The 24845-nt window shown below is 37.1% G+C and overlaps 1 protein-coding gene across 3 annotated transcripts in view; it reads right to left on the reverse strand.

The window, feature by feature from the left end:
• Window positions 1-24845, reverse strand: part of POLQ (DNA polymerase theta) — a 158119-nt gene that overhangs the window by 20083 nt on the left and 113191 nt on the right. The window contains exons 28-31 of one of the 3 annotated variants that reach the window (XR_006207137.1): window positions 18734-18887; window positions 15851-15966; window positions 15040-15115; window positions 13464-13539 (exon numbers count right to left, since the gene is read on the reverse strand). Coding sequence is in view for 2 of the 3 variants with exons in the window: in XM_042955297.1 (XP_042811231.1) it covers window positions 15002-15115; window positions 15851-15966; window positions 18734-18887 (384 nt within the window). In the remaining variant the exon portion in view is untranslated. Of the gene's footprint in view, window positions 1-13463; window positions 13540-14108; window positions 15116-15850; window positions 15967-17184; window positions 17259-18733; window positions 18888-24845 lie in introns of those variants that run through there. The other 2 variants (XM_042955297.1, XM_042955299.1) reach the window with 2 other exon arrangements.

A 24845-nucleotide genomic window follows, 5' to 3' on the forward strand; every position in this document is an offset into this window, starting at 1 on the left:
ACATATATGCATTCAATATTTAAAATACTGATTTGACTTCCTTCCTCCTTTCCTTTTTTTCCATTCATTCAGTCCAAAAGTCAACCAACCTAAGTTGTTGATGACAGCCCCATGCAAGGAGTGCACAGTAGCAGGTGAGTGTGACAATCCAGAGGAAGACAGAATCAGAGTGAGGTGGCTGACATGACAGTAATGATGGCCTGTGAGAGGTAGGCACAGGACAGAAGGCAGTCCAGCAGGTGGAGATAAAGGAGGGAGCAATTAAACAAATATATTGAGGCTTCAAGAGTCAGGTTTCTCAATGATGGAGAAGTACAAATAAAAGGGAATATGAGGGGTGCTTGGGTGGCTCAGTTGGTCAAGCACCCGACTTCAGCTCACGTCATGATCTCATGGTTTGTGAATTCTAACCCTGTGTTGGCCTCTGTGCTAACAGCTCAGAGCCTGAAGCCTACTTCAGATTCTGTGTCTCCTTCTCTCTCTGCCCCTTCCCGACCTGCATTTTGTCTCTTTCAAAAATAAATAAATATTAAAAAGGGGGGGGATGTGAAAATAAATCATGTAGTATTGGATTAGAATTGGAACTATCAGTGAGAATTTTATGTACAAACATACATACATACCTGTGATGTAAAGGTGTGTGTTGTGTGTGTGTGTGTGTGTGTGTGTATCCTAATTCTGAACACTGAGAGAACTAGGAACATCACCCCAGGAACATTGAACACATGTAGTACTTGGAATTTGATTTCTAAACACTATTCTCTGCTAAAAGGAACTGGGGCTTTGTCAAGAAATAGCTGATTTCAAGGCTGAAACATCTTTTTATTCCAGAAAATCAAGTATTCAAAGAATGATGGGGATGTGTCAAAAGGACACAGAAGCCAGCTTCAAAGGGGCCACACAGGTCAAACCTGGGATAATTTGAGTATCAAAACTAATAATACTATTTGAATAAAATAGCTACCCATGTGTCCACACTGATGTTAATTAATTAGAAGGGAAAGCTCTTCCTTACAATATAATGTCGACCAATAAATGTGACAGAATTTTAAAATCACTGTCAATCACTTTAAATTAGGGGCAACAAACCAGTGGATGCTATAACTAGTGGGTTAAAATGTAATGAAGGAACAAGATATTTACATAGTCTCAAAAGTATTTTCACAAAAACTACTTATTAATCATAAAGAAAAAATTAAATTTTAAACTATAGAAACCTGGATGGATATTCTAGATTCAAGGAGACTAGAGAGTCATGGTAACTGGGTATAACATGTAATCTTGGATTGGACCCTTTTGCTATGAAAAACATAATTGCAGCAATTCACAAAACTCACTTGAGTGGGATTCTTGGTACTATTCTTGAAAATTTTATTTAGGTTTGAAATTACTTCAAAATAAAACTATAAAAATAAAACTATTTCAATTATGTCAAATTATTTGTGTTTCAATGACATTGTCTTCTACCTTTCATAGCAAATGGGTAGCTGCTTTATGGGTTAGAATAGTTTTCTGAACCGGTTTGGGAAGCCAACCACTATTTAAAAAAAAATTTTAATGTGTTTTGGGGAGCCTGGGTGGCTCAGTTGGTTGAGTGCCTGACTTCAGCTCAAGTCATGATCTCACGGTTTGTGAGTTTGAGTCCTGTATCTGGCTCACTGCTGTCAGCACAGAGCCCACTTTGGATCCTTTCTCCCTCTCTCTTTGCCCCTCCCCACTCGTGCTCTCTCTTTCAAAATAAACATTAAAAAAATAAAAATGTGTTTTAGTTACACAAATGATACATGAATGTATATTTATAATCACACCAAATAATAAATAGACAAAAGAAAGTGAAAGTTTCCCTTGGTTACCGCCTACCTTTTTCTATAACAGTTATCATTAGTTTGTTGTTTCCTTCCAAATGTTTTTCTATGCTGCAACTTGCTTGCTTATGTACCTGTGTCTTAGATACCTTTCCATGTCAGTATTTATAGATATCACTCATTCTTTTTAACTTATATTATTCCATGGTGTCAATAAAGCATAATTTGTTACCATTCCTCTAATAGTAAACATTTAGATATTTTCCAATCCCTTGACACCATAAACAAGACCACAACAAACATTGTTGCACTTGCATTTTGCTATCTGCAAGCAGTTCTCTAGGGAAGATACTGTGGAATTACCTCAAAGGGCATGCTTATTCAAACCTCTTAAATAAATGTTTCCAATTAAACTATTCTTCACCAGTATGTAAGAATTACTGCTTGCCTACGTTTTCATCTATTCTCAATATTAATCTTATTTTTTCACAATCTAGAAGGTGAAATGGTATCTTACTCTTTTTATTAGAATTTCTCCGATTAGTGAAATTAAATATTTTTTTATGTGTTTAATTAGACACACTTATTCTGTCTTCTGTGACTTGTTTGTAATTTTGACTATATTCTCTGAATAGTTCTGTTGTGGCCACCCTACAGAAGACTGAAGTCCTCCCCAGCATTTGGTTTGGATGTTGAAACTGATGCCACCACACACACCCTAAGAGTGTATGAAAACGTTTATCACTCACATAAAGATTTCTGGGGAGATCAGTAGCTCCCAAACTGGTCAAAAATAGCTTCGGAGAATGAGAAAAAAAGATGGCTTGTGGTTTTTATGTGGTTAGAAGGTGGGGCCAGGGTTTGCAGAAAGGAGTTTGCACAGTAAAGAAGAGAGCACCCAGGCTTTCTGCTCAGCTTTACCCAGGTGTGGGGCAGAAGGGCAAGAGAGACTTAAAACTTGTCAGCAAATGGCAAAAGATGGAGTCAGACTCTTTATTATAGACCACTTTTCTATTATTTGTTTTTGTTACAACTCTGGAAATTAATTTATCCTGTTTATTTTATATAGCTGATTTTTCCTTGAGTCTTTCCAAAGGCCATTCAGACAATCTCTTCCTCTTCCTTTTTGCAAGACTGCCTTCTGGGTTTAAAGGAAGTCTTATGTGGCCTCATGGCAAGGGCAGAAGGGTGATGGTTCTTGTATTTCCTTGTGAGTCCTCTATCATTCATTCTAGAATAGTGGCTGGTCTGCTCCAGACACTTAAGCGCCTTTCACTGATTTGTGCTGAAGTACAATAGTGAATGTGTGGCTTCCTCTCCTGTTTGGAGAAGGGCTCTGTGGTCCTCACTTGCTACTCAGCCTCATCTAGGCTCTGGATGCCTTTTGGGTTCTCTATCATGCCCTGGCCCTGGATTATACTGTTCTGGGTCTTGGATGTCTGTCATCCCTTTTTCATATTGAGGATTTTCTCTTAATGTAATAAAATTTTATAATTTCTTAGCTTTATGACTTTTGTACTTTGTTTTATAGGCCTTTATGTTTGTAAAATAATTCATAACTTCTTTAATTTCATAGTTTAGTTTTTACATTTAGGTTTTTAATCTATCTGGAGTTTTGAGATAAGAGATATTTTAACAAATGGATATCACTATACCCCTTCTTTTGAATGACATCCTTTACCACTAATTTGAAATGATATCTTAATAATTTCCCATCTACATTAAAGTCCGTTTTCTAAATTCTTTTTTTACTGTTTGTTTTTGACAGGGAGGGAGGGAGGGAGGGAAGGAGAAAGAGAGAGAGAGAGAGAGAGAGAGAGAGAGAGAAGGGGGAAAAGACAGAGAGAGAGGAAGAGAGAAAATTCCAACCAGGCTCAGCACTGTCAGCACAGAGCCTGACGTGAGGCTTAACCTCATGAACTGAGATCATGACCTGAGCTGAAATCAAGAGCTGGATACTTAACCGACTGAGCCACCGAGGTGCCTCATGTTTTCTAAATTCGTTAGTCTGCCCTAGTAATTTATGTCTATGTCTGCATCCCTAATAAGCTGTTAAATTATTTTATCCTTATAATCTGTCCTAATATCTGATAGATATCTTTGATATTTTTCAAGTTTGTAAGTATTGATTTTTTTTATTCTAGTTAAGCTTTAGGATAACACCTATCTAAAATAGAAATCCTCTTGAGATTTTCAATGGAATTACAGTAAATTTATACAAGTAATGATGTTTTCTGCTGTCATCACTTCTTCTAGAACATCTGTATCCTTTTTGTCACAACGATTTTCTTCGTTTATACTGATAATTTTGCCTTCACTAAATTTTTCAAGTTGCACATCTAGAGCATCTTGTATAGCATGAATATCGATATTTCCAGTCAGCTATTCTATAACTCTGTGTTTAATTTGCACTTCACTTCAAGTGTTGTCATTTTTCATTTCTCTGGTGTACTTGCATCTTCATTAGCCAATTTCCTCTTTTGATTACCCTTTTTTGTAAAATGTCACACTAATTCACACTGGGAGACAAGGAGTGAACACTGCTACATACTTTACTGTCTGTACCTAAAATCAGTGACAGACGTGCAGTGGCCAATCACAGACAGACTTTGAAAGAAGTGATGTAACTGGTAACTCATCATGATCATGTATTAATGTCCTATCAGTGCTATGACAAATCACCACAAACTTACTGGCTTAAAACAACACAAACTGAAGAATGGCATCAATAAGTCGGTGATATAGATCATTCCCAAGTGTACTCCCCCCTCACAAGAACAACTAACAAGTATCCACGGACAAGACACCAATGAGAAAATCCTCGAACACAGGGCTGAGACTGAAGCACCCCCTGCACCAAAGACTGAGGCAGACCACATTACAAAGGTAAAAGGAGTGGCTACATGGACCACACTGCTTCTCCTCCAGATCAGCACAGCATGACACCAAGAAGTCTCCTCTAAGCCTATGGTTTCTCCAATGGGAAAAGAGCCCATGGTGGACATCCAGCTCCCCTGGCAGCATGAGTTGCTTCTTGGCTCACTCCAGTCTTGTCTCAAGGGGATATCAGGGGAATCTGCAGGGCTTGATCACTGGAAATCAATTTGTGACAGAGAGGGAGGGAGGGACTTATAACAACCAGCACTCAGATCTTGGCAGACCAAGGTCCTACTTATAGCACTCAAGCAGAAGTCACAAATAGCATCTATGCTCATCTGCAGAGCCAGGACAGTGGTACAGTCTGACCAGGGAACTCAGAAGGATGCAGGCTTGCTTGCCTGATTTAGGACCTTAATCAAAGAGCCTTTCCAGCCCTGAAGCCTGGTCTACCCCTATCCCCCACCACTGTACCACTGTCCCCCACCACTACCAGGACAAGGATGCTGTGTCATAGTCCTACCCACTGTTCAATGTAGCTCCCAGCCCTGCCCAATGAGAAAGCCTGACCAGAAGAGTTAAAAGATGCATAGCCCAGCATGTTCAAGTGCAGAGTCCAGCAGGCGTATCTGATCATCCATAGAGCAAAGCCAGTGGCAACATTCTGCCAGAAAACTTGGCACAGATCACCAAGGAGCCTTGCCAGCCTTGGAGCCAATTACCCCTCTCTGCCCAATGAGGGGAGATGATTCATAACCCCACTCATGATGAGTGTGGTTCCCAGCCTCGTGCTACCAGAAAACCTGACCTCAACTCCTGGGAGGCTACTTGGATGCAGTTCCGCTGCTCTGTTCAAGTAGAGGAGCTAATTCATAGCTTCATTCACTGCTGAGTATAGCTCGTGGACTTGCCTAACGAGATAGCTGGAATAGATCATCTGGGACACTGTTTGGAGCTGGCTCTCCAGCCCTGCCTGGGCATGGGAGCTAATTCATAACCTTGCCCACTGCTGAGCATAGCTCCCAGCCCTGCCTGACCAGGAAGCCTGGCCTTAGCACTCGGGACACTCCATAGCCCAACCCACAGTCCTGATTACAACAGCACTTGAGTAAAGAACCTACAAGGAGCTCAGTAAAGAACCTGACCAGGAACTCCAGGTTCTTGAGTAAAGAACCAAGAGCAGGAGACCTGACCTTGGTCTCTTCAGAACCAAGACTATGTCCCCACTTGTCCAGGGAGCTTAGCATGCAGGTCTGTCTGATTTGATTCCTAAACAAGAACATTACCAGCCTTGGGGCACATATGAGGTCCTGTCTGGACAGGGAAACCACTTCCTGCCCCAGCTGCTGCTGTTCCAGCTTTCACCACCACCCCACCATCTCTGACCAGAGGATCTAACAGAGTACATACAAAGCTGTAGAGCCCATACTACACCCATACTTAAAGTGGTACTTGAAAAGAAAGCACAGATTTTGGCTTTCTCCAGGTGCATAGCAAAACCAATAGCCCTGTCTGGCCAGAAATTCAGTGTACAGTCTAGCCTGATCTGGGTCCCCAAACAATGAGCAGTGCAGGCCTTGGGGTACATTTTATTTACCTGCCAGGATGGTGAAGCTAATTCATGACCACACCTACTGCTGAGTAGAGTACCTAGACCCAATCATGTAGAAAACCTGAGTAGAGAACCCAGACAACTACCAAATCCATCCTACAGCCTCTTTAGAGCAGGGAACTAAACCAGTAGTCCTATCAACTGTTCTCAGCCAGCAGCATCCCCCTGCCCTTCAACCTCAAATCATAGGCAATGGCCTTCCCAAAGATAGACCCTGATAACAAGTCCTATTGGCCCAAGGACATTACCAGCGGACACGTCCAGAATACCAAACCATGTGGACTGGGGAAGAACTATCACTCCCAAAGGGAACCTCCAAAATGTAGAAAATAAAACAGCTTCCTAAATGCACAGAGACCAATGAACAGAATCAAGGATCACAAAAAATCAGGTAAATATGACATCACTAAAGGAAACTAATGAAGCTCTAATAACTAACCATAAATAAATGGAAATCAAAGAGTTCAGAATAATCCTCTTAAAAAAGTTTAATGAGCTACAAGAACACACAGATGACTGAACAAAACTAGAAAAACAATGCATGAACAAAACATGAAGTTCAACAAAGAAATATAAACTTTGAAAAAAAGATCCAGAAATCCAAGAGCTGAAAAATACAATGATTGGAGTGAGTAGTTCAATAGAGAGCTTCAACAACATGTATTTGACAATGGAAAAGAAAGAATCAGTGACCTGGAAGATAAGATACTTAAAGTTGTCCACTCAGAGGAACAAGAAGAAAAAAGAGTGGAAAAGAGTGAAGAAAGCCTATGAGAATGATGGGACACAACCCATATGTCCACATTATAAGAAAACCAGAAGAAAGGAAAGGAATAGAAAATACATTTAAAGAAATAATGGCTGAAAACTTCCCAAACTTGGGAAGAGAAATGGATATTCAGATCCATGGGATCCAATGAATCCCAAATAGGTTGAGTCTCAATAGGGCTACAGTGAGACAATTATTAGTCAAAAATCAAAGGCAAAAATTTTGAAAGCAGAAAGAGAAGAGACAAGTTATATACAAGGGAACACTTTTCTCAACATAAACTTTCCAGGATGGAAGACAATGGGATGATATATTCAAAGTATTGAAAGAAAAACCTGTCAAACAGCATTCTATGCCCAGCAAAGCTGTCCTTTATAAAATTAAGAAGAGATAAAGATTTTCCTGAACAAACAAAAGCTGAGGGAATTCATCACCCCCAGACCTGCCTTACAAGAAATCCTAGAGGGAGTTCTTTGAGTGGAAGTAAAAGGAAATTAATTTAACATTATAAAAACAAAAGAAGGTGGTGAAAAGATCACTGGTAATGGTAAATGCATAGTCAAAGTTAGGTTCCATAATATGGTAATAGAAGTACATAATTAACTTACAACTCTAGTTTAAAAGTTAAAAAAAAAATTAAACATACTAAAAATAACCCAAAGTACAATAATCTGTTATTGGATACAGAGTATAAAAATACATAAAGTATAAAATTAATAACCTTAAATGGGAGGGGAAGGAGAAGTAAAAGTATAAAGTTTAGGAATGCTATAGCAGCTAAGTTGTTATCACTTTAAAATAGAATGTTATAGTTTTGAGATATTTTATGTAAGCCTCATGGTAACCACAAGGGGACCTGTAGTAATTATACAAAAGAACATGATAAAGAAATCGAAGCATAGTGATACCAGAAGATAACAAAATAAAAATATAGCAAGATAAGAAGCAAGGAACAATAGATCTATAAAACAGAAAGCAATTACCAAAATGGCAATAGTTAGTCCTTACCTATTAATAGTTACATTAATGTAAATCAATTACATTTTCAGAAAAAGTTACAGAATGGCTGAATGGATAAAAAACAAGATCCAATGATATGCTGCTTCCAAGACACTCTTTAACCTTAAAGACACATACAGACTGAGAATAAAGGGATGAAAAAGGACATTTCAAGCAAATTATAAAAAAAAAAAAGTAGAGGTAGCTATACTTATCTCTTACTTACCCCAAATAGGCTTTAACGTAAAACTGAAAGAAGAGATGAAGGTCATTTTACAACAATAAAGGGGTCAATCCATTGAGGATATAATCATTGTAAATAAGCACCCAACAATGGAACACCTATATAGATATAATGCAAAAACTAACAGAACTGAAAGAAAAAATAAACAGCAATACAATAATAGTTGGGGGTTTTAGTACTCTGCTCTTAACAATGGATAGATAATCTGGATAGAAAATCAATCTGAAACAGTGGATTTGAGCAACACTATAAACTAAGCTAACTAAACCTAACAGACATATACAGAATATTCTATCCAACAACAGCAGAATATGCATTCTTCACAAACACAAATGGAACACTTTCTAGGATAGACCATAGGTTAGGCCACAAAACAAGTGTTAGCAAATTCAAGAAGACTGAAATCATACCACATATCTTCTATGACCAAAATGATATGAAACTGGAAATCAATAACAGGAGAAAACTTGGAAAAATCACAAATACATGGAAATCAAAAACACTCTTATGAACAACAAATGGATCATAGAAGAAATTACAGGGGGAAATAAAAGAGTTATTTGAGACAAAAAATAGAAGCTAAAACTTATGGGATTCAGTGAAAGTAGTTCTAAGAGGGAAGTTCATAACAATAAATATCTATATTAAAAAACAAGAAAGATTTTAAATAGTCACCCTAACTCTATGGCTCAAGAAACTAGAAAAAGAAGAAAAAACTAAGTTCAAAGTTAGCAAAAGGAAGAAAATAATAAAGATTAGAGCAGAAATAAATGAAATAGAGAACCAAAAAAGATTTAAAAAATTTTTGACAAATCTTTACCTAGGAAAAGAGAGAACCCACATCAACAAAATTACAAATGAAAGAGGAGACATTATAATGGATACCAAAGAAATACAAAGAATTATAAGAGGGCTACTATGAACAACTATATTCCAACAGACTGGACAACCTAGAAGAAATGGAAACATTATTAGAAACATACACCCTACCAACAGTGAATCAGAAAGAAGCTGAATATTTGAACAGAGCAATTACTATTAAGGAGATTGAATTACTAATCAAAAACTTCCCAACAAACAAAAAGCCCAGGACCAGATGGCTTTACTGGTAAATTTTACCAAACATTTAAAGAATGCCAATCCTCAAACTCTTCCAAAAAATCAAAGGGGAGGTAACACTCCCAAACTCATTTTACGAGACCAACATAATCCTGATACTAAAGCCAGAAAAGGACGCTGTAAGAAAAGAAAACTACATGTCAATATGCCTGATGAATATTGACACAAAATTCTCCATAAAATACTAGCCAAATTAATTCAACAGCACATTAAAAGGATCATTCACCATGATCAAGAGGGATTTATCCCTGGGATGTAAGGATGGTTCAATATACACAAATAAATACTGTGATACACCCCATTAACAGAATGAAAGAAAAAAAATCATATAGTTATCTCAGTGAGGCAGAGAAAGCATTTGACAAAATTCAACATATGTTCACAAATTAGGTATGGAAAGAAGGTACCTCAACATAACAAAGGTCATACATGACAAGCCCACAGCTAACATCATAGTCAATGGTGACAAGTTGAAAGCCTTTCTTCTGAGATTAGGAACAAGACAAAGATGCCTACTCTCACAATGGCCATTCAACAAAACACTGGAAGTCTTAGTGGGAGCAATCAAGCAAGAAAAAAAAAAAACAACAAAAAGTATCTAAACTGGAAAGGAAGAAGTAATATTGTCTCTATTTGTAGATGCCATGATTTTATATATAGAAAATCCTAAAGACCACCAAAAAAAAAAAAAACCCTTTAAACTACTCAATGAATAAAGTTGTAGCATACAAAACTAACATACATAAGTCAGTAGTGTTTCTATACACTAAAAATGAATTATCTGAAAAAAAAAAACCAATCCCATTTATAATAGCATCAAAACAATAAAATACTTGAGAATAAGCCTAATCAAGGAGGGAAAATATCTCTACACTGAAAACTACAATTGAGTAAAGAAATCAAAGATGACATAAATAAATAGAAAGGCATCACATGTTCATGGACTGGAAGACTTAGTAATGTTGAAATGTTTATGCAACCCCAAACTGTCAAGTTTCCAATGGCATTATTTATAGAAGTAGACAAAATAATCCTAAAATTTGAAACCATAAAAGACCCCAAATAGCTAACACAATCCTGAGAAAGAAGAATAAAGCTGGAGGCATCATACTTCCTGATTATAAGCTATATCAAAAAGCTAAAGTAATCAAAACATCATGTTATTGGCAAAAAACCAAACACACAGACCAATGGAACAGAATAAAGAACACAGGAATAAACCCACACAAATACAGTCAACTAATATTTGACAAGGGAGCCAAAAATACTCAATGAAGATAATCTCTTCAATAAATGGTGCTAGGAAAATTGGACACTACCTGTAAAAGAATGAAACTAAACCTCTATCTTACACCACTCACAAAAATTAATTTGAAATTGAAAGACTTAAATTTAAGGCCTGAAACCATAAAACTCCTTGAAGAAAACATAGGGAAAAAGCTCCTGACATTGGTCTTGGAAAAAATTTTTAATATGACACCTAAAACAACAAATCAAACCACATCAAACTAAAAACCTTCTGCACAGCAAAAGAAACAATCAACAAAATGAAAATATAACCTGTGAAATGAGAAAAAATACTTGTAAATCATACATCTGCTAAGGTGTTAATATCTAAAGCCTACTAAAGCTTCTATAACTCAATAGCAAAAAGAAAAAAACAAACCCAAAACCAAAAAACCAATCAAATTTAAAAAATGAGCAGAAGAACTGAATAGATATTTTTCCCAAGAAGATACACAAATGGCCAACAGGTATATGAAAAGGTGCATAAGATTAATCATCAGGGAAATACAAATCTAAACCACAGTGAGATAGTACCTCATACCCATTAGAATGGCTATCATGAAAAAGACAAGAACAAGTGTTGGCTAGGGTGTGGAGAAAAGGGAGCCCTTGTGACCTGTTGGTGGGATTGCAAACCGGTTCAGCCACTATAGAAAACAGTATGACATTTTTCCAAAAAATTAAGAATAGAACTACCATATGATCCAGCAATTCCACTTTTTGGTATTTACCTGAAGGAAATGAAGACACTTAACAAAGAGATATCTGTAAACCCCTGTTAACATTATTTGCAGCATTATTTACAATAGTCAAGACACAAAAACAACCTATGTGGCCATTGGTGGATGAATGCATAAAGAAGTTGTGGACTATATATTCAATGGAATATTTTTTAGTCATAAAAAGGAGGAAATTTTGCCATTTGAGACAACATGGATGGACCTTGAGGGCACTATGCTAAGTGCAATAAGTCAGACAGAGAAAGACAAATATTATATGTTCTCACTTACATATGGAATCTTTAAAAAACAAACTCAGAAAAAGAGATCAGAAATGTGGTTACCAGAGGCAGAGGGTAAGGGAAGGGGGCAATTGGATGAGGGTGATCAAAAGGTGCAAACCTCAGTTACAAGATAAATAAGTACTGGGGATGTAATGTACAACATGATGACTATGGTTAACACTCTTAGACTGTATATTTGAAAGTTGCTAAGAGGGGTGCCTGGGTGGCTTAGTTGGTTAAGCATCTAACTTTGGCTCAGGTCATGATCTCGCAGTTTGTGAGTTCAAGCCCTGCGTTGGGCTCTGTGCTGACAGCTTGGCGCCTGGAGCCTGCTTAGGATTCTGTGTCTCCATCTCTCTCCTCCCCTCCCCTGCTCACACTCTGTCTCTCTCAAAAATATATGAATGTTAAATAAATATATATATATATATATATATATATATTTATATATGCAATATATATATTAAAGTTGCTAAGAGTAAATTCTAAAAGTTTATATTCAAAAATATATGAATGTTTAATATATATATTAAAGTTGCTAAGAGTAAATTCTAAAAGTTCTTATCACAAGGACAAAACCTTTATTTATTTATTTATTTATTTATTTATTTATTTATTTAGGTAACCAAATGAGATGATGGATGTTAACTTATTTAAAAATTTTTTTAAGCTTTATCTATTTTTGAGAGAGAGAGAGAGAGAGAGAGAGAGACAGAGCGTGAGTCGGGGAGGAGCAGAGAGAGGGAGACAGAGACTGAAGCAGGCTCCAGGCTCTAAACTGTCAGCAAAGAGCCCGATGCGGGGCTCGAACTCACCAACGGCGAGATCATGACCTTAGCCGAAGTTGGACACCTAACCGACTGAGCCACCCAGGCACCCTGGATGTTAACTTATTTTGATAATCAGTTCACAGTATATGTCACTATGCTGTACACCTTAATCTTATACAATGCTCTGTCAAGTATATCTCAATAAAACTGAAAAACAAACAAACACAGATTATTATCTTACACTTTTGCAAGTCAGAACTCCGATATGGTCTTATTGGGTTAAAATCAGGGAATTGGCAGGGCTATATCCCTTCTGGTGGTTGTAGAGGAGAATCCATTTCTATTCCATTGCCTCTTCCGGCTTCTAGAGACTGCCTGCATTCCTTGGCTCATGGACCCTTCCTCCATCCTTAAAGTCAGCAGTGCAACGTCTTCAAATCTCAGTCTAACTCTGTTTCCATCTTCACAATCCTCCTCTTTGACCATCTGTCTTCCTCTTGTAAGGAGCTTGTGTTTATACTGGAATCACCCAGATAATCTTCCCATTTCAAGATCTCTAACTTAATCACATCAGCAATGTCCCTTTTAACATGTAATATAACATGTTCATAGGTTTGAGGGGTTAGGATGGGGATGGGGGGGCATTCTGCTTGCCACAGCGCTCATCTGTTGTTTACATAATGATTTATGGACTGAAAAGTGACGTTTGAACTTTATGAAATTACTCAGTTATAATACCATGGTAACGAAAATTTGAGTTGTGTTATTAGGGGCACTAGTGTTACTTAAGTAAACTATGTATGGTAAGTGGAATTTGTGCATAATTGAGTCATGCAAAGCAAGAACTGTTTGTTTTAAGTTCAGCTGATAAATCAAAAGGAAGAGAAAATGCATGTGACTACACATACGGAGCAAATGCTGCAGAAAATCAGGTGGAGATGACCTATATATCTGCACTCATATTTAGAGAATACTCACAAGTAAACAGAATGAGCCTTCTCTTGTGCCGCATCTCAAGGTCATCTGAACAATGACAGCATTACCACTTTTCTCTCTGAGAAAGATGGTGGAAGTGAATACAGAAGAAACTCAAGAATAATGCTGTAACTTCCCTCTTATCTGTGCCATCTTCTGCCCATTCCTTCTGACCCCCCAAAAGGCATATCTGAGTATTTTGTGTAATAGTATATTACACTTTGTTTATAAAGCAACTGTCTTTTAAAAAATTCTAGTTAATAAACATAAAAGAGCTCTTCTGATAACTGATTAAGAGAAACATTTCCTATGGGCATAGACATTGTTGAACAAACTCAACAATGCAAATCCTAGAATAAATACTAGGAACACAGGTTTCAGATACTCTTAGATGAAACACAATTTTAAAAACTGAGAGGCACCTGGGTTGCTCAGCTGGTGAAGCATCCGACTTTGGCTCAGGTCCTGATCTCACAGTTCGTGAGTTCAAGCCCTGCGTCGGGCTCTGTGCTGACACTCAGAGCCTGGAGCCTGCTTCAGATTCTGTGTTTCCCTCTCTCTCTGTCCCTCCCCCTGCTTGCCCTCTGCCTCTCAAAAATACATAAACGTTAAAAAAATTTTTTTGAATTAAAAATAAAACTACCGATATAAAGTTTCTTATAAATTCATTTTATTTCAACAGCAAAAAAGTCAGTTATACACCTCTGACTGATTAGAAAGTATAATGTCTTCAGCATGGGTATTCTCACCATGCCACAAACACAGAAAGAGACTGTAAGAGATGGATACAGGGGTGTCTTCTTTCTCTGGCAGTATTATATTAAACTGTAGTATAAACATCTGATTTTACAGAACAGGATGCCTCTTGAAGAGGTGTAGCTTATTTTATAATATCTAAGTATTGCAAACACATTCATTGAATGAATTGAGGAAGGAAAAGGAAGAAGAAACACCAATTCATGAAAATCCATTCCTAGACCGCACGCATATCGAGTCTACCTCTTTATAGAGTTCAGAATTTATTAGCCAATGCTGCATAGAAATACAGCTCCACTAGTCGTAAGTTGATATTGGAGAAAAATCACCAGAATGCCTAAGCATGGGGGTATATAAGAAACCAAATCCCTATCTGCCAATGGTTCCTGCTGGTGTCTACATCACAAGTGTCTGCATCCTGGACAGAGCTGAAAATGCCCCAGAGACAGCGGCCATTGAGCCATCATGCTCAACCAGACAGATGAGGACCCAAAGTGCTAAGTGCATGTTTCAGTCATGTGTTCTGAACCTGATTAGAGCCACACAGAACTATAAAAGGCAACTTCATACATTCTCTTTGAGAATAAATATAATTGTTAAACTTGGTATTCTTGCCTCAAAAAAGTTTTTTTATGCTACAGAGAATAAACTCTGATACACATTTTGAAACTCTCACTAAAATTACTATCCCAAGTCCATCAAGATTTGAGAGTTGGTTTTCCTGAAACAGGTGAAAGGGTAAGTTGTACCTACACCAGGCTTCCCCAGAGGACTTAGCCATACAATTACACATCAAAGTCCTTCAGCTCTCCCCAGCTCGCACCTATTTTCACTTTCACTTTCAGTTTCACAGAAAGTTTTATGGCATTTTCCATTTCATTCTTGACAATCTGAGCTACCTACAAAAAAAAAAAAAAAAAAAAAAAAAAAAAAAAAGAGGTTAACAAACTCTTTTCCCAATCAAAGAATGTTTCCCAACCCACCCATTGAGGCGATAAGCCAGACTAGAGCTCTTCATCTCATGGTGCTTAAAACTCAAAATCCAAAAAGAGCCAGCCATCCCAAACTGGTCTGCATTGAAGAGCAGGGCTCTACCAGTTTCTGTGGGAATGCTAAGTTTTTAAACCCTCATGGCAGAGCTCCAAACTCTCATCTAACTTCTCCCAAAGAAAAACAGCCCTGCATCAAAAGTTTCTTTTAAAAGGAGTATGAAGGGCACCTGGTGGCTCAGTCAGTTGAGCATCTGACTCTTGATTTCAGCTCAGGTCATGATCCCAGGGTCATGGGATGGATCCCTGAGTCGAGCTCTGTGTTAAGCATGGAGCTTGCTTAAGATTCATTCTCTCTCTCCCTCCCTCTCTCTCTCTCTCTTCACCCCTGCTCCTCTCCCCCTCTCACACACATACTCTCTCTCAAATTAAATAAATAAAAACAAAAATAAAAATAAAAATAAATAGGAGTATGAAACCGAGCACTCTTAGCTCTTTCTCAGCCCTGTAGGACTCAACATTTATATAGCTATATATATAGTCCCGTCCTGGGACTAAGGAAGGATTCCAGAAATCTCATGCATCTTAACCTGATCTACAGCATCTTAGCATTCTGTGAAATGGACACAAACACTGCAAAAATACCTGAACAACATCCTCTTCTGCCACTTCATATAAGAGCTCATCATGGAGTTGAAGGATGAAGAAGCCTCCTCTGATCGGACAGAACATCCCTTGCAGTTTTCTTTTTGGTAACAATCCTGTGCCACGAAAAAGGGATAAAACTGATCAGTGTGTCACTGTACCATAAAAGAATCATTTTTTACGGATTTTGAGAAACTCTGGGAATTTTTAATCAAGAGATTAAAACACATGAGATTTAGAACTATTAGGAAAATATCTACTTGCTGACTGCTGACCTATCAGGTAAACTCAAATCTCCATCAACTTCCTCCCATAAAGGAGGAATCTAACAGTCAGTAAATGGAGTTTGAAGAACTCTGCTCCAAATGCCATCTAATTTATTTCTTATAAAACAACCTACATCTTCACTTTCCATGGCACCCTGGTAATAGCACCAGAGTAGTATGGGCCCTGATCCATGCTCCAGGAAAGTGAACTGGTATTGTCATTAGGTAGTGTATTATAAGAAGAACATTTGCTGCCACATTTTTATGGCCAGAAGTGTCACTGTGGTAGAACTGGTGCTTTCCCAACTGGACCAAACACTGTAGACAAGTAATTCTAAACCTAGGGTTCAGATGAGGACTTCAGAGACTGTATGAATCCCTTGAAGTTATATGTAAGTCTATACCTGTACATTTTTCTGTGGAGATGATCTTTCAGTAGACTCTCAAAAGAACCTGTAACTCCACTATATCAGACTCAGTTACTATTTCCTAACAAGCTGAGCCTGGTGGTACAAATAATGTCCCAGTGTTCACTAAGATAAGGTCCCACAATAATACCTTTAGAGTAACTGCCTTTAATCATTTGCCCATAGCTCACAGCAGTCCTTCCTTTCTGCCACCCCAATTTCCTACTGATCCTTCTAGGCAGCACAAACACTATCTTCCTCATATCTTGTGCTTCTCTCAGAGAGGATTCTTTAGCTGTCACTGTCTGCAGCCCAAGTTTTCTCACAGGTGGCTCTTAGAGGGTAAGAGAACAAAGGTAGATGAGGCTGTGGCAAGATGCTTCCATATCAGGGCTGCAAGGCTGTGCATCTAACTGAAATCTGCTCTGCCCCACCGGGCCCACTTATCTCACATCACTGGTTGTCAGGATGCTTTTCTGCTTTCCAGTCACCATACCTTCCTTCTCTTGATTTCTCCTAGTTATTTGGCTTCTGACTCTGAATGCTACGATCTCCCTGTTCCTGGTGTGGTCTGCTTCCTCAGGTTCAGCTCCCTTTGATCCCACTAACCTACCACTACTTTTAACCCAGCATGGCATCAGGATGTATCCTCAGGGACATACCCACATTGCTTTCCACCCACTCTAAAGGCTGTTGTTCTTGTCTATATCCTCATTCAGATACTGCATCACTCTGCTGTGAAGAGTTACAGAAATATTTCAGTCAGGAATCATATCTTCCCTTCTTTTCTTTAGATTTTAAATGTAAAGAGGTTGATAACTTTTACTCCCAAATCCTGTAAAGCACATAGTACAGTGTTATTCTCTAAATAAGTTTGATCATATATTCTCTCTTTAAAGACAGAGAGAATGTGTGTGTGGTGTGTGTGTGCAGTATGTGTGCACATTGACTCCCACACACAAAATGTTGAACGAGTAGCCTTAGATATATGGGGGAGAGAGAAGACAATAAAATTAACAATCCGCATTTGGTAGGCAAGTCTTTATATCTATGTATTTTTTGTATGTAGAAATGAACATCTTTATTATCTGTGTAACTGACTATATTATTCTCTATAACATATTTATATGTCTCTCCTAGAAACAGCAAATTCCATCCTCAACAGCTGATCTCACATTTTCTGCCCCATCTCCAATAGAACTGATTCTTCTCCTTTATGCCCAAAACCTTAACTTCTTCCCAGGAAAATTTAAAACTTGGCTGCAGTCATGGTTTGGTAATCTCAATCACACTGAAATGGTATTTAAAGCAAAAGTATGGACATGGGACAAACAGAGAAAGGAATCTACTTGTTAGAATAAGAAATAATCTATCCAAGCAACAAGGAGAGAACTTAGGAAAATAAGAACAAGAAGAGACAACAATACTGGCAAAGAAATGTTGTGATAAGGAAGTCAGCTCAGAATATATTCCCAGACTTGAGAGAGAACATGGAAGGTGATGAATTGGAAAATCAACATATTCTTAAGGTGTTATCTAAGGACAAGAGGATCCCTAAGACACCTTCAAAGTATCTGCAAAGCCAAAACTATTTTCATAATAACACTCGGGTTATTTTCCTTTTCCAGCCTCCTTCTCTCATAAGTACAACAAAGGGACCAGTTATCCTGGATTTACCACTAAAAGTCCCATATCCTAGGAAACCCATCCGTCTCCCACAAACTGGGACATTATCACCCAAGACTATAGAGGGTTTTCCAGAGGTTACAGGGCAGGTGAGATTGCAACAAATCCAAATGTCTGAATCCAATGCAGAAATCCAAATGTCTTCTCTTAAGCCAGACATTAAAGAGACTTGCAGAAACATAAATATCACCAATTTTCTTTTGTTCTAAAACAAAAGAACAGTAGTTGTTTCTATGAAAATATATTACTTATGCTAACATGTAGTGAGTTTATTATTTGTTATTATTTTTAAACATTAATATATGTTTTTGAATTCCCTGTTAAAATTTCTAATATGGTAAATATTACTATATATAACCTACATAAAGTTCTTTGGGACCCTTAGTAATTCTAAGAGTGTAAAAACATCATGAGATCAAAATGTATGAAAAATGCTGAGAATTAATATATAAAAATACTTCCCTTTGTCTTTTCTGATACCGTTAATCTTAATGTTACAGCAGGGTCCTTGTTTGTGAACAAACCTGTTCTGTCTCTTTGGAGCATACCCTCCCGATGACCATGGGATTTGAAGGTTGAGTGCAAGGTCTCTAATTGCTTCTGAATGTTAACTGTGGCTATTTTGACGATATCAGCTGCTGAACCTTGGACTGTTGTGTTGATGGCCTGACGCTCAGCCTATGAAAAACAGTAACAATAACAGGCGCTCCATTAGATATATCAACATTGTTTCATACCTGCTTTCAGTGTCCACAGATCAGTGCTCACCTCTGTAACCAGACTGGAAATCTAGACCAAGATGTGACCCAAGACATCAACTATTAAACTGCATCTTGAGAATAGCAACTAGAATGACCCAGGGCTCTAGATTCTGGGCTATCGTCCCCATGAGAACAGACTAAACAGAAGAAGGTCAGATGGCTTCAGTTTAGAAATCTTCAACACTCAGGATCAAAAACTGCATTACACTTAAAATGTATTTAGCAACTCAAAATTATTTTATAAACATATATCATCAATGTTCTAGCTGTTCATTCTAAAAGACCTATTCCTTGAAAAGTAACTCCTCTTAATCTTAAACAGATATAAGTAGAATACATTCTTTGTGATGTGAGTTAGAATGTTCCAAGCACATTCCCCATATCAGTGGTTTGTTGGTCCTATGTAGGGTTTGGCCCCAGCAGGTCAGGAGCCCTCTGGTATGAATCAGAGCTTTTTAATGAGCTGCTGGAGCTAATCATTAGCTGCTAGTAAAAATGCAGACCCTAGATTCCTAGATATTAAGTTAGAACTTACCCAAAACTCTTGCTACCACAGCTGCTAAAAGTGATGATCCTAAGGCAGCAGGGATGGACATCTGGTTTAATATCCAAAGTAGAACCTATCCATGAATACCATGCCTACTGTCCCAAAAGGTCTCAGAAAGTGGGAAGGGTCTACACACTGGACGGATCTATGTAACTTGAGATGTATTCTCTAGTTCCCTGTTACCTGGACTACAACCAACTCCTAGTATAGTTAATACCTATTAAAGAGATAGACTTTTTTTTTAATGTTTATTCATTTTTGAGAGACAGCATGAGTAGGGGAGGGCCAGAGAGAGGGGGCAACAGAGGATCTGAAGCAGGTTCTGAGCTGACAGCAGCAAGACCAATTCAGGGCTTGAACTCATGAGCCACGAGATCATGACCTGAGCCGAAATCAGATGCTCAACCAATTGAGCCACCCAGGTGTCCATAAACATTTTTTTTAAATTATTTTTTCATCAGATGCTGACAAATCCACTCTAAACCCATTCAGTTGTCATTGTTTTAAGAATGATTAAATTTCAGAGTTCTACTGACTCCTCTCCTCTGTGTAGTGGACTGTGTTATTGTTGCTATTACTTGCTGCCCCACCCAATGCCATATAATTTCAAGTGTTGTTCACTCTAAACTGTTGACCTTGATTTATTTTGCTGAATGAAATGTGACTAAAATTGACATAAGCCCCATCTAAGAAGTTTTAAGAGCTACCCAACATTGTCACACACACGCAAAAAAGGCTTATCCCAGAGACTTTTCCTTCATTCTGAATTCCAGAATGAAGAAAATATGGAGTAAAGTCACAGTCAACCAAGAGCTTAAGTCTAGCGTGAATTAAAAATAAAGCTTCTTATTATAAGCCATTGAAATTTTTGGGTGGTTTTTACTGTGACATAAGCAAGCATAAAAATAAAACTAAGATATATAATTCACTCTCATGATATTATACTTCCCTGATTCTCTTCTAAAATAAAAAAAAAAAAACTTGGCAGTCTTTGGCTTTGTGTCTTACAATCTCATTCCCCTCATGACCAAGGTTTTTTCATGTACATAAAAAATATAGGTTTCTGGTAATAGGAGATTAGTCCATTAGGACAAACCCTCCCACTAATAACAACCAGAAAAGCTGCATGGAGAACACCTATTTGAATCAGATGATTAAAAAGGAAATGAAAAATTATAGAACCTAGAGAGCTAAGAGAGAAAGAAAACCCTGGCGTTGGAGGCCACCATTTCTCTCAGGGGCATCAACAGGTTCCAGAAGAGGCAGCTGAAAGAATCTTTGAGCAGAGCTTAATGGTTTTGAGGGGTCTGGGGAACAAACAAGGGTCATGAAGTAGGAGGGCTAGTAAACCATCAACTTGCCACTCCAAAACTAACACCCTAAGAAAAAGATAAATTAGAAATAGTCTGGTCTTAACATCCTTGCTTCAAATCATTTCTATTCCTGAAATTAGATCAAAGTAACCCTATATTGTTGGTCATTCTAATCTCCTGCCAAAAGCAAATATGAATCTTCTGAATAAAGGTAACATTATCATACAAGCTTCAAATTATACCCACAGTCATTCATAAACAACATTTGACACTCAATAAAAAGCCACCAGGACAAAAAGGAGTTGAGACAATATAACTATTTTTGTAGAAAACTAAGAAAAACAAAGGGCAATAGGAACAGACTACAGGGATATAAGTTCAAGGCTTTAATTATACTATAAACTATTATCAAATTTATTAGACTATAAAGCAAAGTAAAATATATTCAACAAAAAAAAGATGAAATTGAATATTTCAGCAAAAAGTCAAAACCATAAAATAAGAGCAGAATGTAAACTCTATAACTGAAAAATAAAAATAACAGAACTTACTACAGCTTTGAAGTATTATCTTGAAATCTGGGATTGTGATACTTCCAGCTTGGTTCTTCTTTTGCAAGATTGCTTTAGCTATGTGGGGTCTTTTGTGGTTCCACACAAATTTTAGGATTGTTTAGATCTGTGAAAAATGCTATTAATATTTTGACAGGGATTGCATTGATCTGTAGATTGCTTTGAGTCGTATGGACATTTTAACAATATCTGTTCTTACAATCCATGAGCATGAAATATCTTTCCATTTGTTTGTGTCATCTTCAATTTCTTTCATCAACATTTTATAATTTTCAGAGTAAAGGTCTTTCATCTCCTTGGTTTAGTTTATTTTTAGGTATTTTATTATTTTTAGTGTAGTTGTAAATGGGATTATTTCCTTAATTTCTCTTTGTATTACTTCATTGTTAGTGTATTGAAATGCAACAGATTGCTGTAAATTAGTTTTGTATCTTGTGACTTCACTGAATTCATTTAACAGTTCCAGTACTTTTTTGGTGGAGTCTTTATAGTTTTCTATATACAGTATCATGTGATCTGCAAATAAGTTTTACTTCTTCCTTACCAATTTGGATGACTTTTATTTCTTTTTCTTGTCTGATTGCTGTGGCTAAGACTTCTAGTACTATGTTGAATAAACACGGTGAGAGTGGGCATCCTTGTTTTGTTCCTAATCTTAGAGGAAAAGTTCTCAGTTTTTCACCATTGAGTATGATGCTAGCTGTGGGTTTTTTCCACACATGGTTTTTATTATGCTGAGGTAAGTTCCCTCTAAATCCACTTTGTTGACAGTTTTTATTATGAATTGATGTTGCATTTTGTCAAAAAGACAAGAACAAGCATTGCTGAGAATGTGGAGAAAAAGGAATCCTCATGCACTGTTGGTGGGAATGCAAAATAGTGCAGCCACTGTGGAAAAGAGTATGGAGATTCCTCAAAACAACTAAAAATTGAACTACCATATAATCCAGTAATTCCACTACTGGGTATTTACCAAACGAAAACAAAAACACTAATTCAAAAAGATGTATGGGCCCTTATGTTTATTGCAGGATTATTTACAATAGCCGACATATGGAAGCAATCCAAGTGCCCATCCATAGTTGAATGGATAAAGAAGATGTGGTAATGTATACAATAGAATATCACGTAGCCATAAAAAAGAAGAATGAAATCTTGCCATTTGCAACAACATAGATGGACCTAGAGGGTATAATACAAGGTGAAGTAAGTGAATCAGAGAAAGACAAATACTGTATGATTTTACCCATATGTGGAATTTAAGAAACAAAACAAAGAAAAATCAGAACAAACTGGTGGTTGCCGGGGGCAGAGGGGAGGGTGTGAGGATGAAATACATAAAGGGGATTAAGAGTACACTTAGGTTGATGAGCACTGAGAAATGCATAGAATTGTTGAATCATTATATCATACACCTGAGACTAATATAATACTATATATTAATTATACTCCAACAAAAAAAAAAAAATCAATCTGAGCCAGGAAAAAAAAAACAGAACTTAAAGCACTTAAATAGTACCTTTCCTGTAGTTGGGTGTGTGTGTATGGAAGGGTAGGGGGAGGGGGATGGTATTGATGTGGAGGGAGAATAAAGAAGCCTTATGGAGTTGTGGAAAAGTTCTATATCACTTTGAATAGAAAAGCTTAATAGTTGGGTTCAATAGCAAATTGAAGAGGAAAATCAGTAAATTGAAAGATAAGTTTGAAGAAAAAATCCAGAATTAAGCATGATGAAATATAAACATGGAAAGAGCCAAACAGAGGAAATGAAACATGAGGAATTTTTAAAAAAGGTTTAAAATTTTTATAATAGGAGTCCCAGAAAAAGAGGAGAGAATGTAATGAAGCAATAATTAAAGAAGAACTGACTAAAAATCTTCTAAAATCAACAAAAGATATCAAGCCACAGATTGAAAAAGTCCTAACACTCTTAATGGATCAATCAAACACACATATCCACAGAGAAACACGTAAATTAAAAACACACATGCAATTTAGGTACATCACAGAAAATCTACTGTAAACCAGACAGAAAGAAAAATATTGTATGGAAATCAGCCTGGAGAAGAAAGGCAGATTACATCAAAGACAGTTAGACCAGGGCTGAGCAAACTACAGCCTGCAGGCCAAATGTGGCCTAGCTTCTATTTCTGTAAATAAAGTTTTATTGGAACACAACCACACAGTCACCCATTTATGTATTGTCTATGACTGTATTTGCACTATAAGAGCAGAAGTGAGCAGGTATGACAGAACCTCTATGCCCTGCACGCAAATATATAAGGGAGCTTACTTTATCTGACAAAGGCACTAATAAACCTAAAGGAAAGTTCTACATAGCAGTGAATGTTTAAAATTCCCCTCTGAGATCAGAAAAGAGGTAAAGATGCTCACTATCACTACTTGTATTCAACACTGTCCTGGCTTATAAGTCAAACAAAAGTAATAAAAGGAACAAAGTTTAGAAAAGTAGTTATAAAAACTACTTTGCAGATAATAATTGGGAAGATAGAGTTTCTAAAAGTATCTACAGATAAATTATTAGAATTAGTAATTACAATATTTGCAAGGCTTCTAGACAAAAGAACAACAATAAAAACAACTATTTCTATGTACCAGCAACAAAGGCTTAGAAAATGTAAAAAAAGGAAGGAAAAGAGCAAAAATAGATACAACTTGCAACAGCATCAAAAATTTTCAAATACCTAGACAAATCTAATTCCCCAAAATTATACATCGAGAGAATTTAAAAACTACAGACCTAAATAAATGGACAGATATATCATGTTCATGGGCTGGAAAACTGAAGTGTATAAATATATCCATCAAGCTCATCTTGATCTATGAACTTGAGGCAATCTCAAAAAAGTCCCAACAGGATTTTGTGTTTATATAGAAATTTACAAGCTGCTTGTGCAAGTTATATGGAAATGCAGAGAACCAAGAAAAGGCAAAGCTGCATCACTAAGATGGTGTGGCACTGTCTAAAGGATGAACAAATACAACAGACAAAAATAATGTGTCCAAAAACAGACACATCCATATATAGAAATTTCATTTGTGGCAAAGGTGGCACTGAAGAACAGTAGGGGGAAAGCTCCGTTTTTCCAATAAATAGTTAGGGACAACTGTATATCCTTGAGGTGAGGGGAGATGGAAGACCTTGACCCTCAGTCTCTCATAATACATCAAAACCAATTTCTGGTTGATTGTAGATATAAATGTATATGGCAAAACCAAAAATTCCTAGCGAAAATTATCTTGACATTGGGGTAGTGAAAGCTTTCTTAAACAGATCAAGGAAAGCACTATAATAATATAAAAGACTGATAAGTCCATGTAACCAAAGAGCTCATATCTGGAATATATAAAGGACTCTCATAAATCAGTTAAAAGAGAGACAACTCAAAACAAATAAACAAACAAAGACAAAAGATTTAAAC

The sequence above is a fragment of the Panthera leo genome, chromosome C2 (assembly GCF_018350215.1).
Source record: "Panthera leo isolate Ple1 chromosome C2, P.leo_Ple1_pat1.1, whole genome shotgun sequence".
Taxonomy (NCBI): Eukaryota; Metazoa; Chordata; class Mammalia; order Carnivora; family Felidae; genus Panthera; species Panthera leo.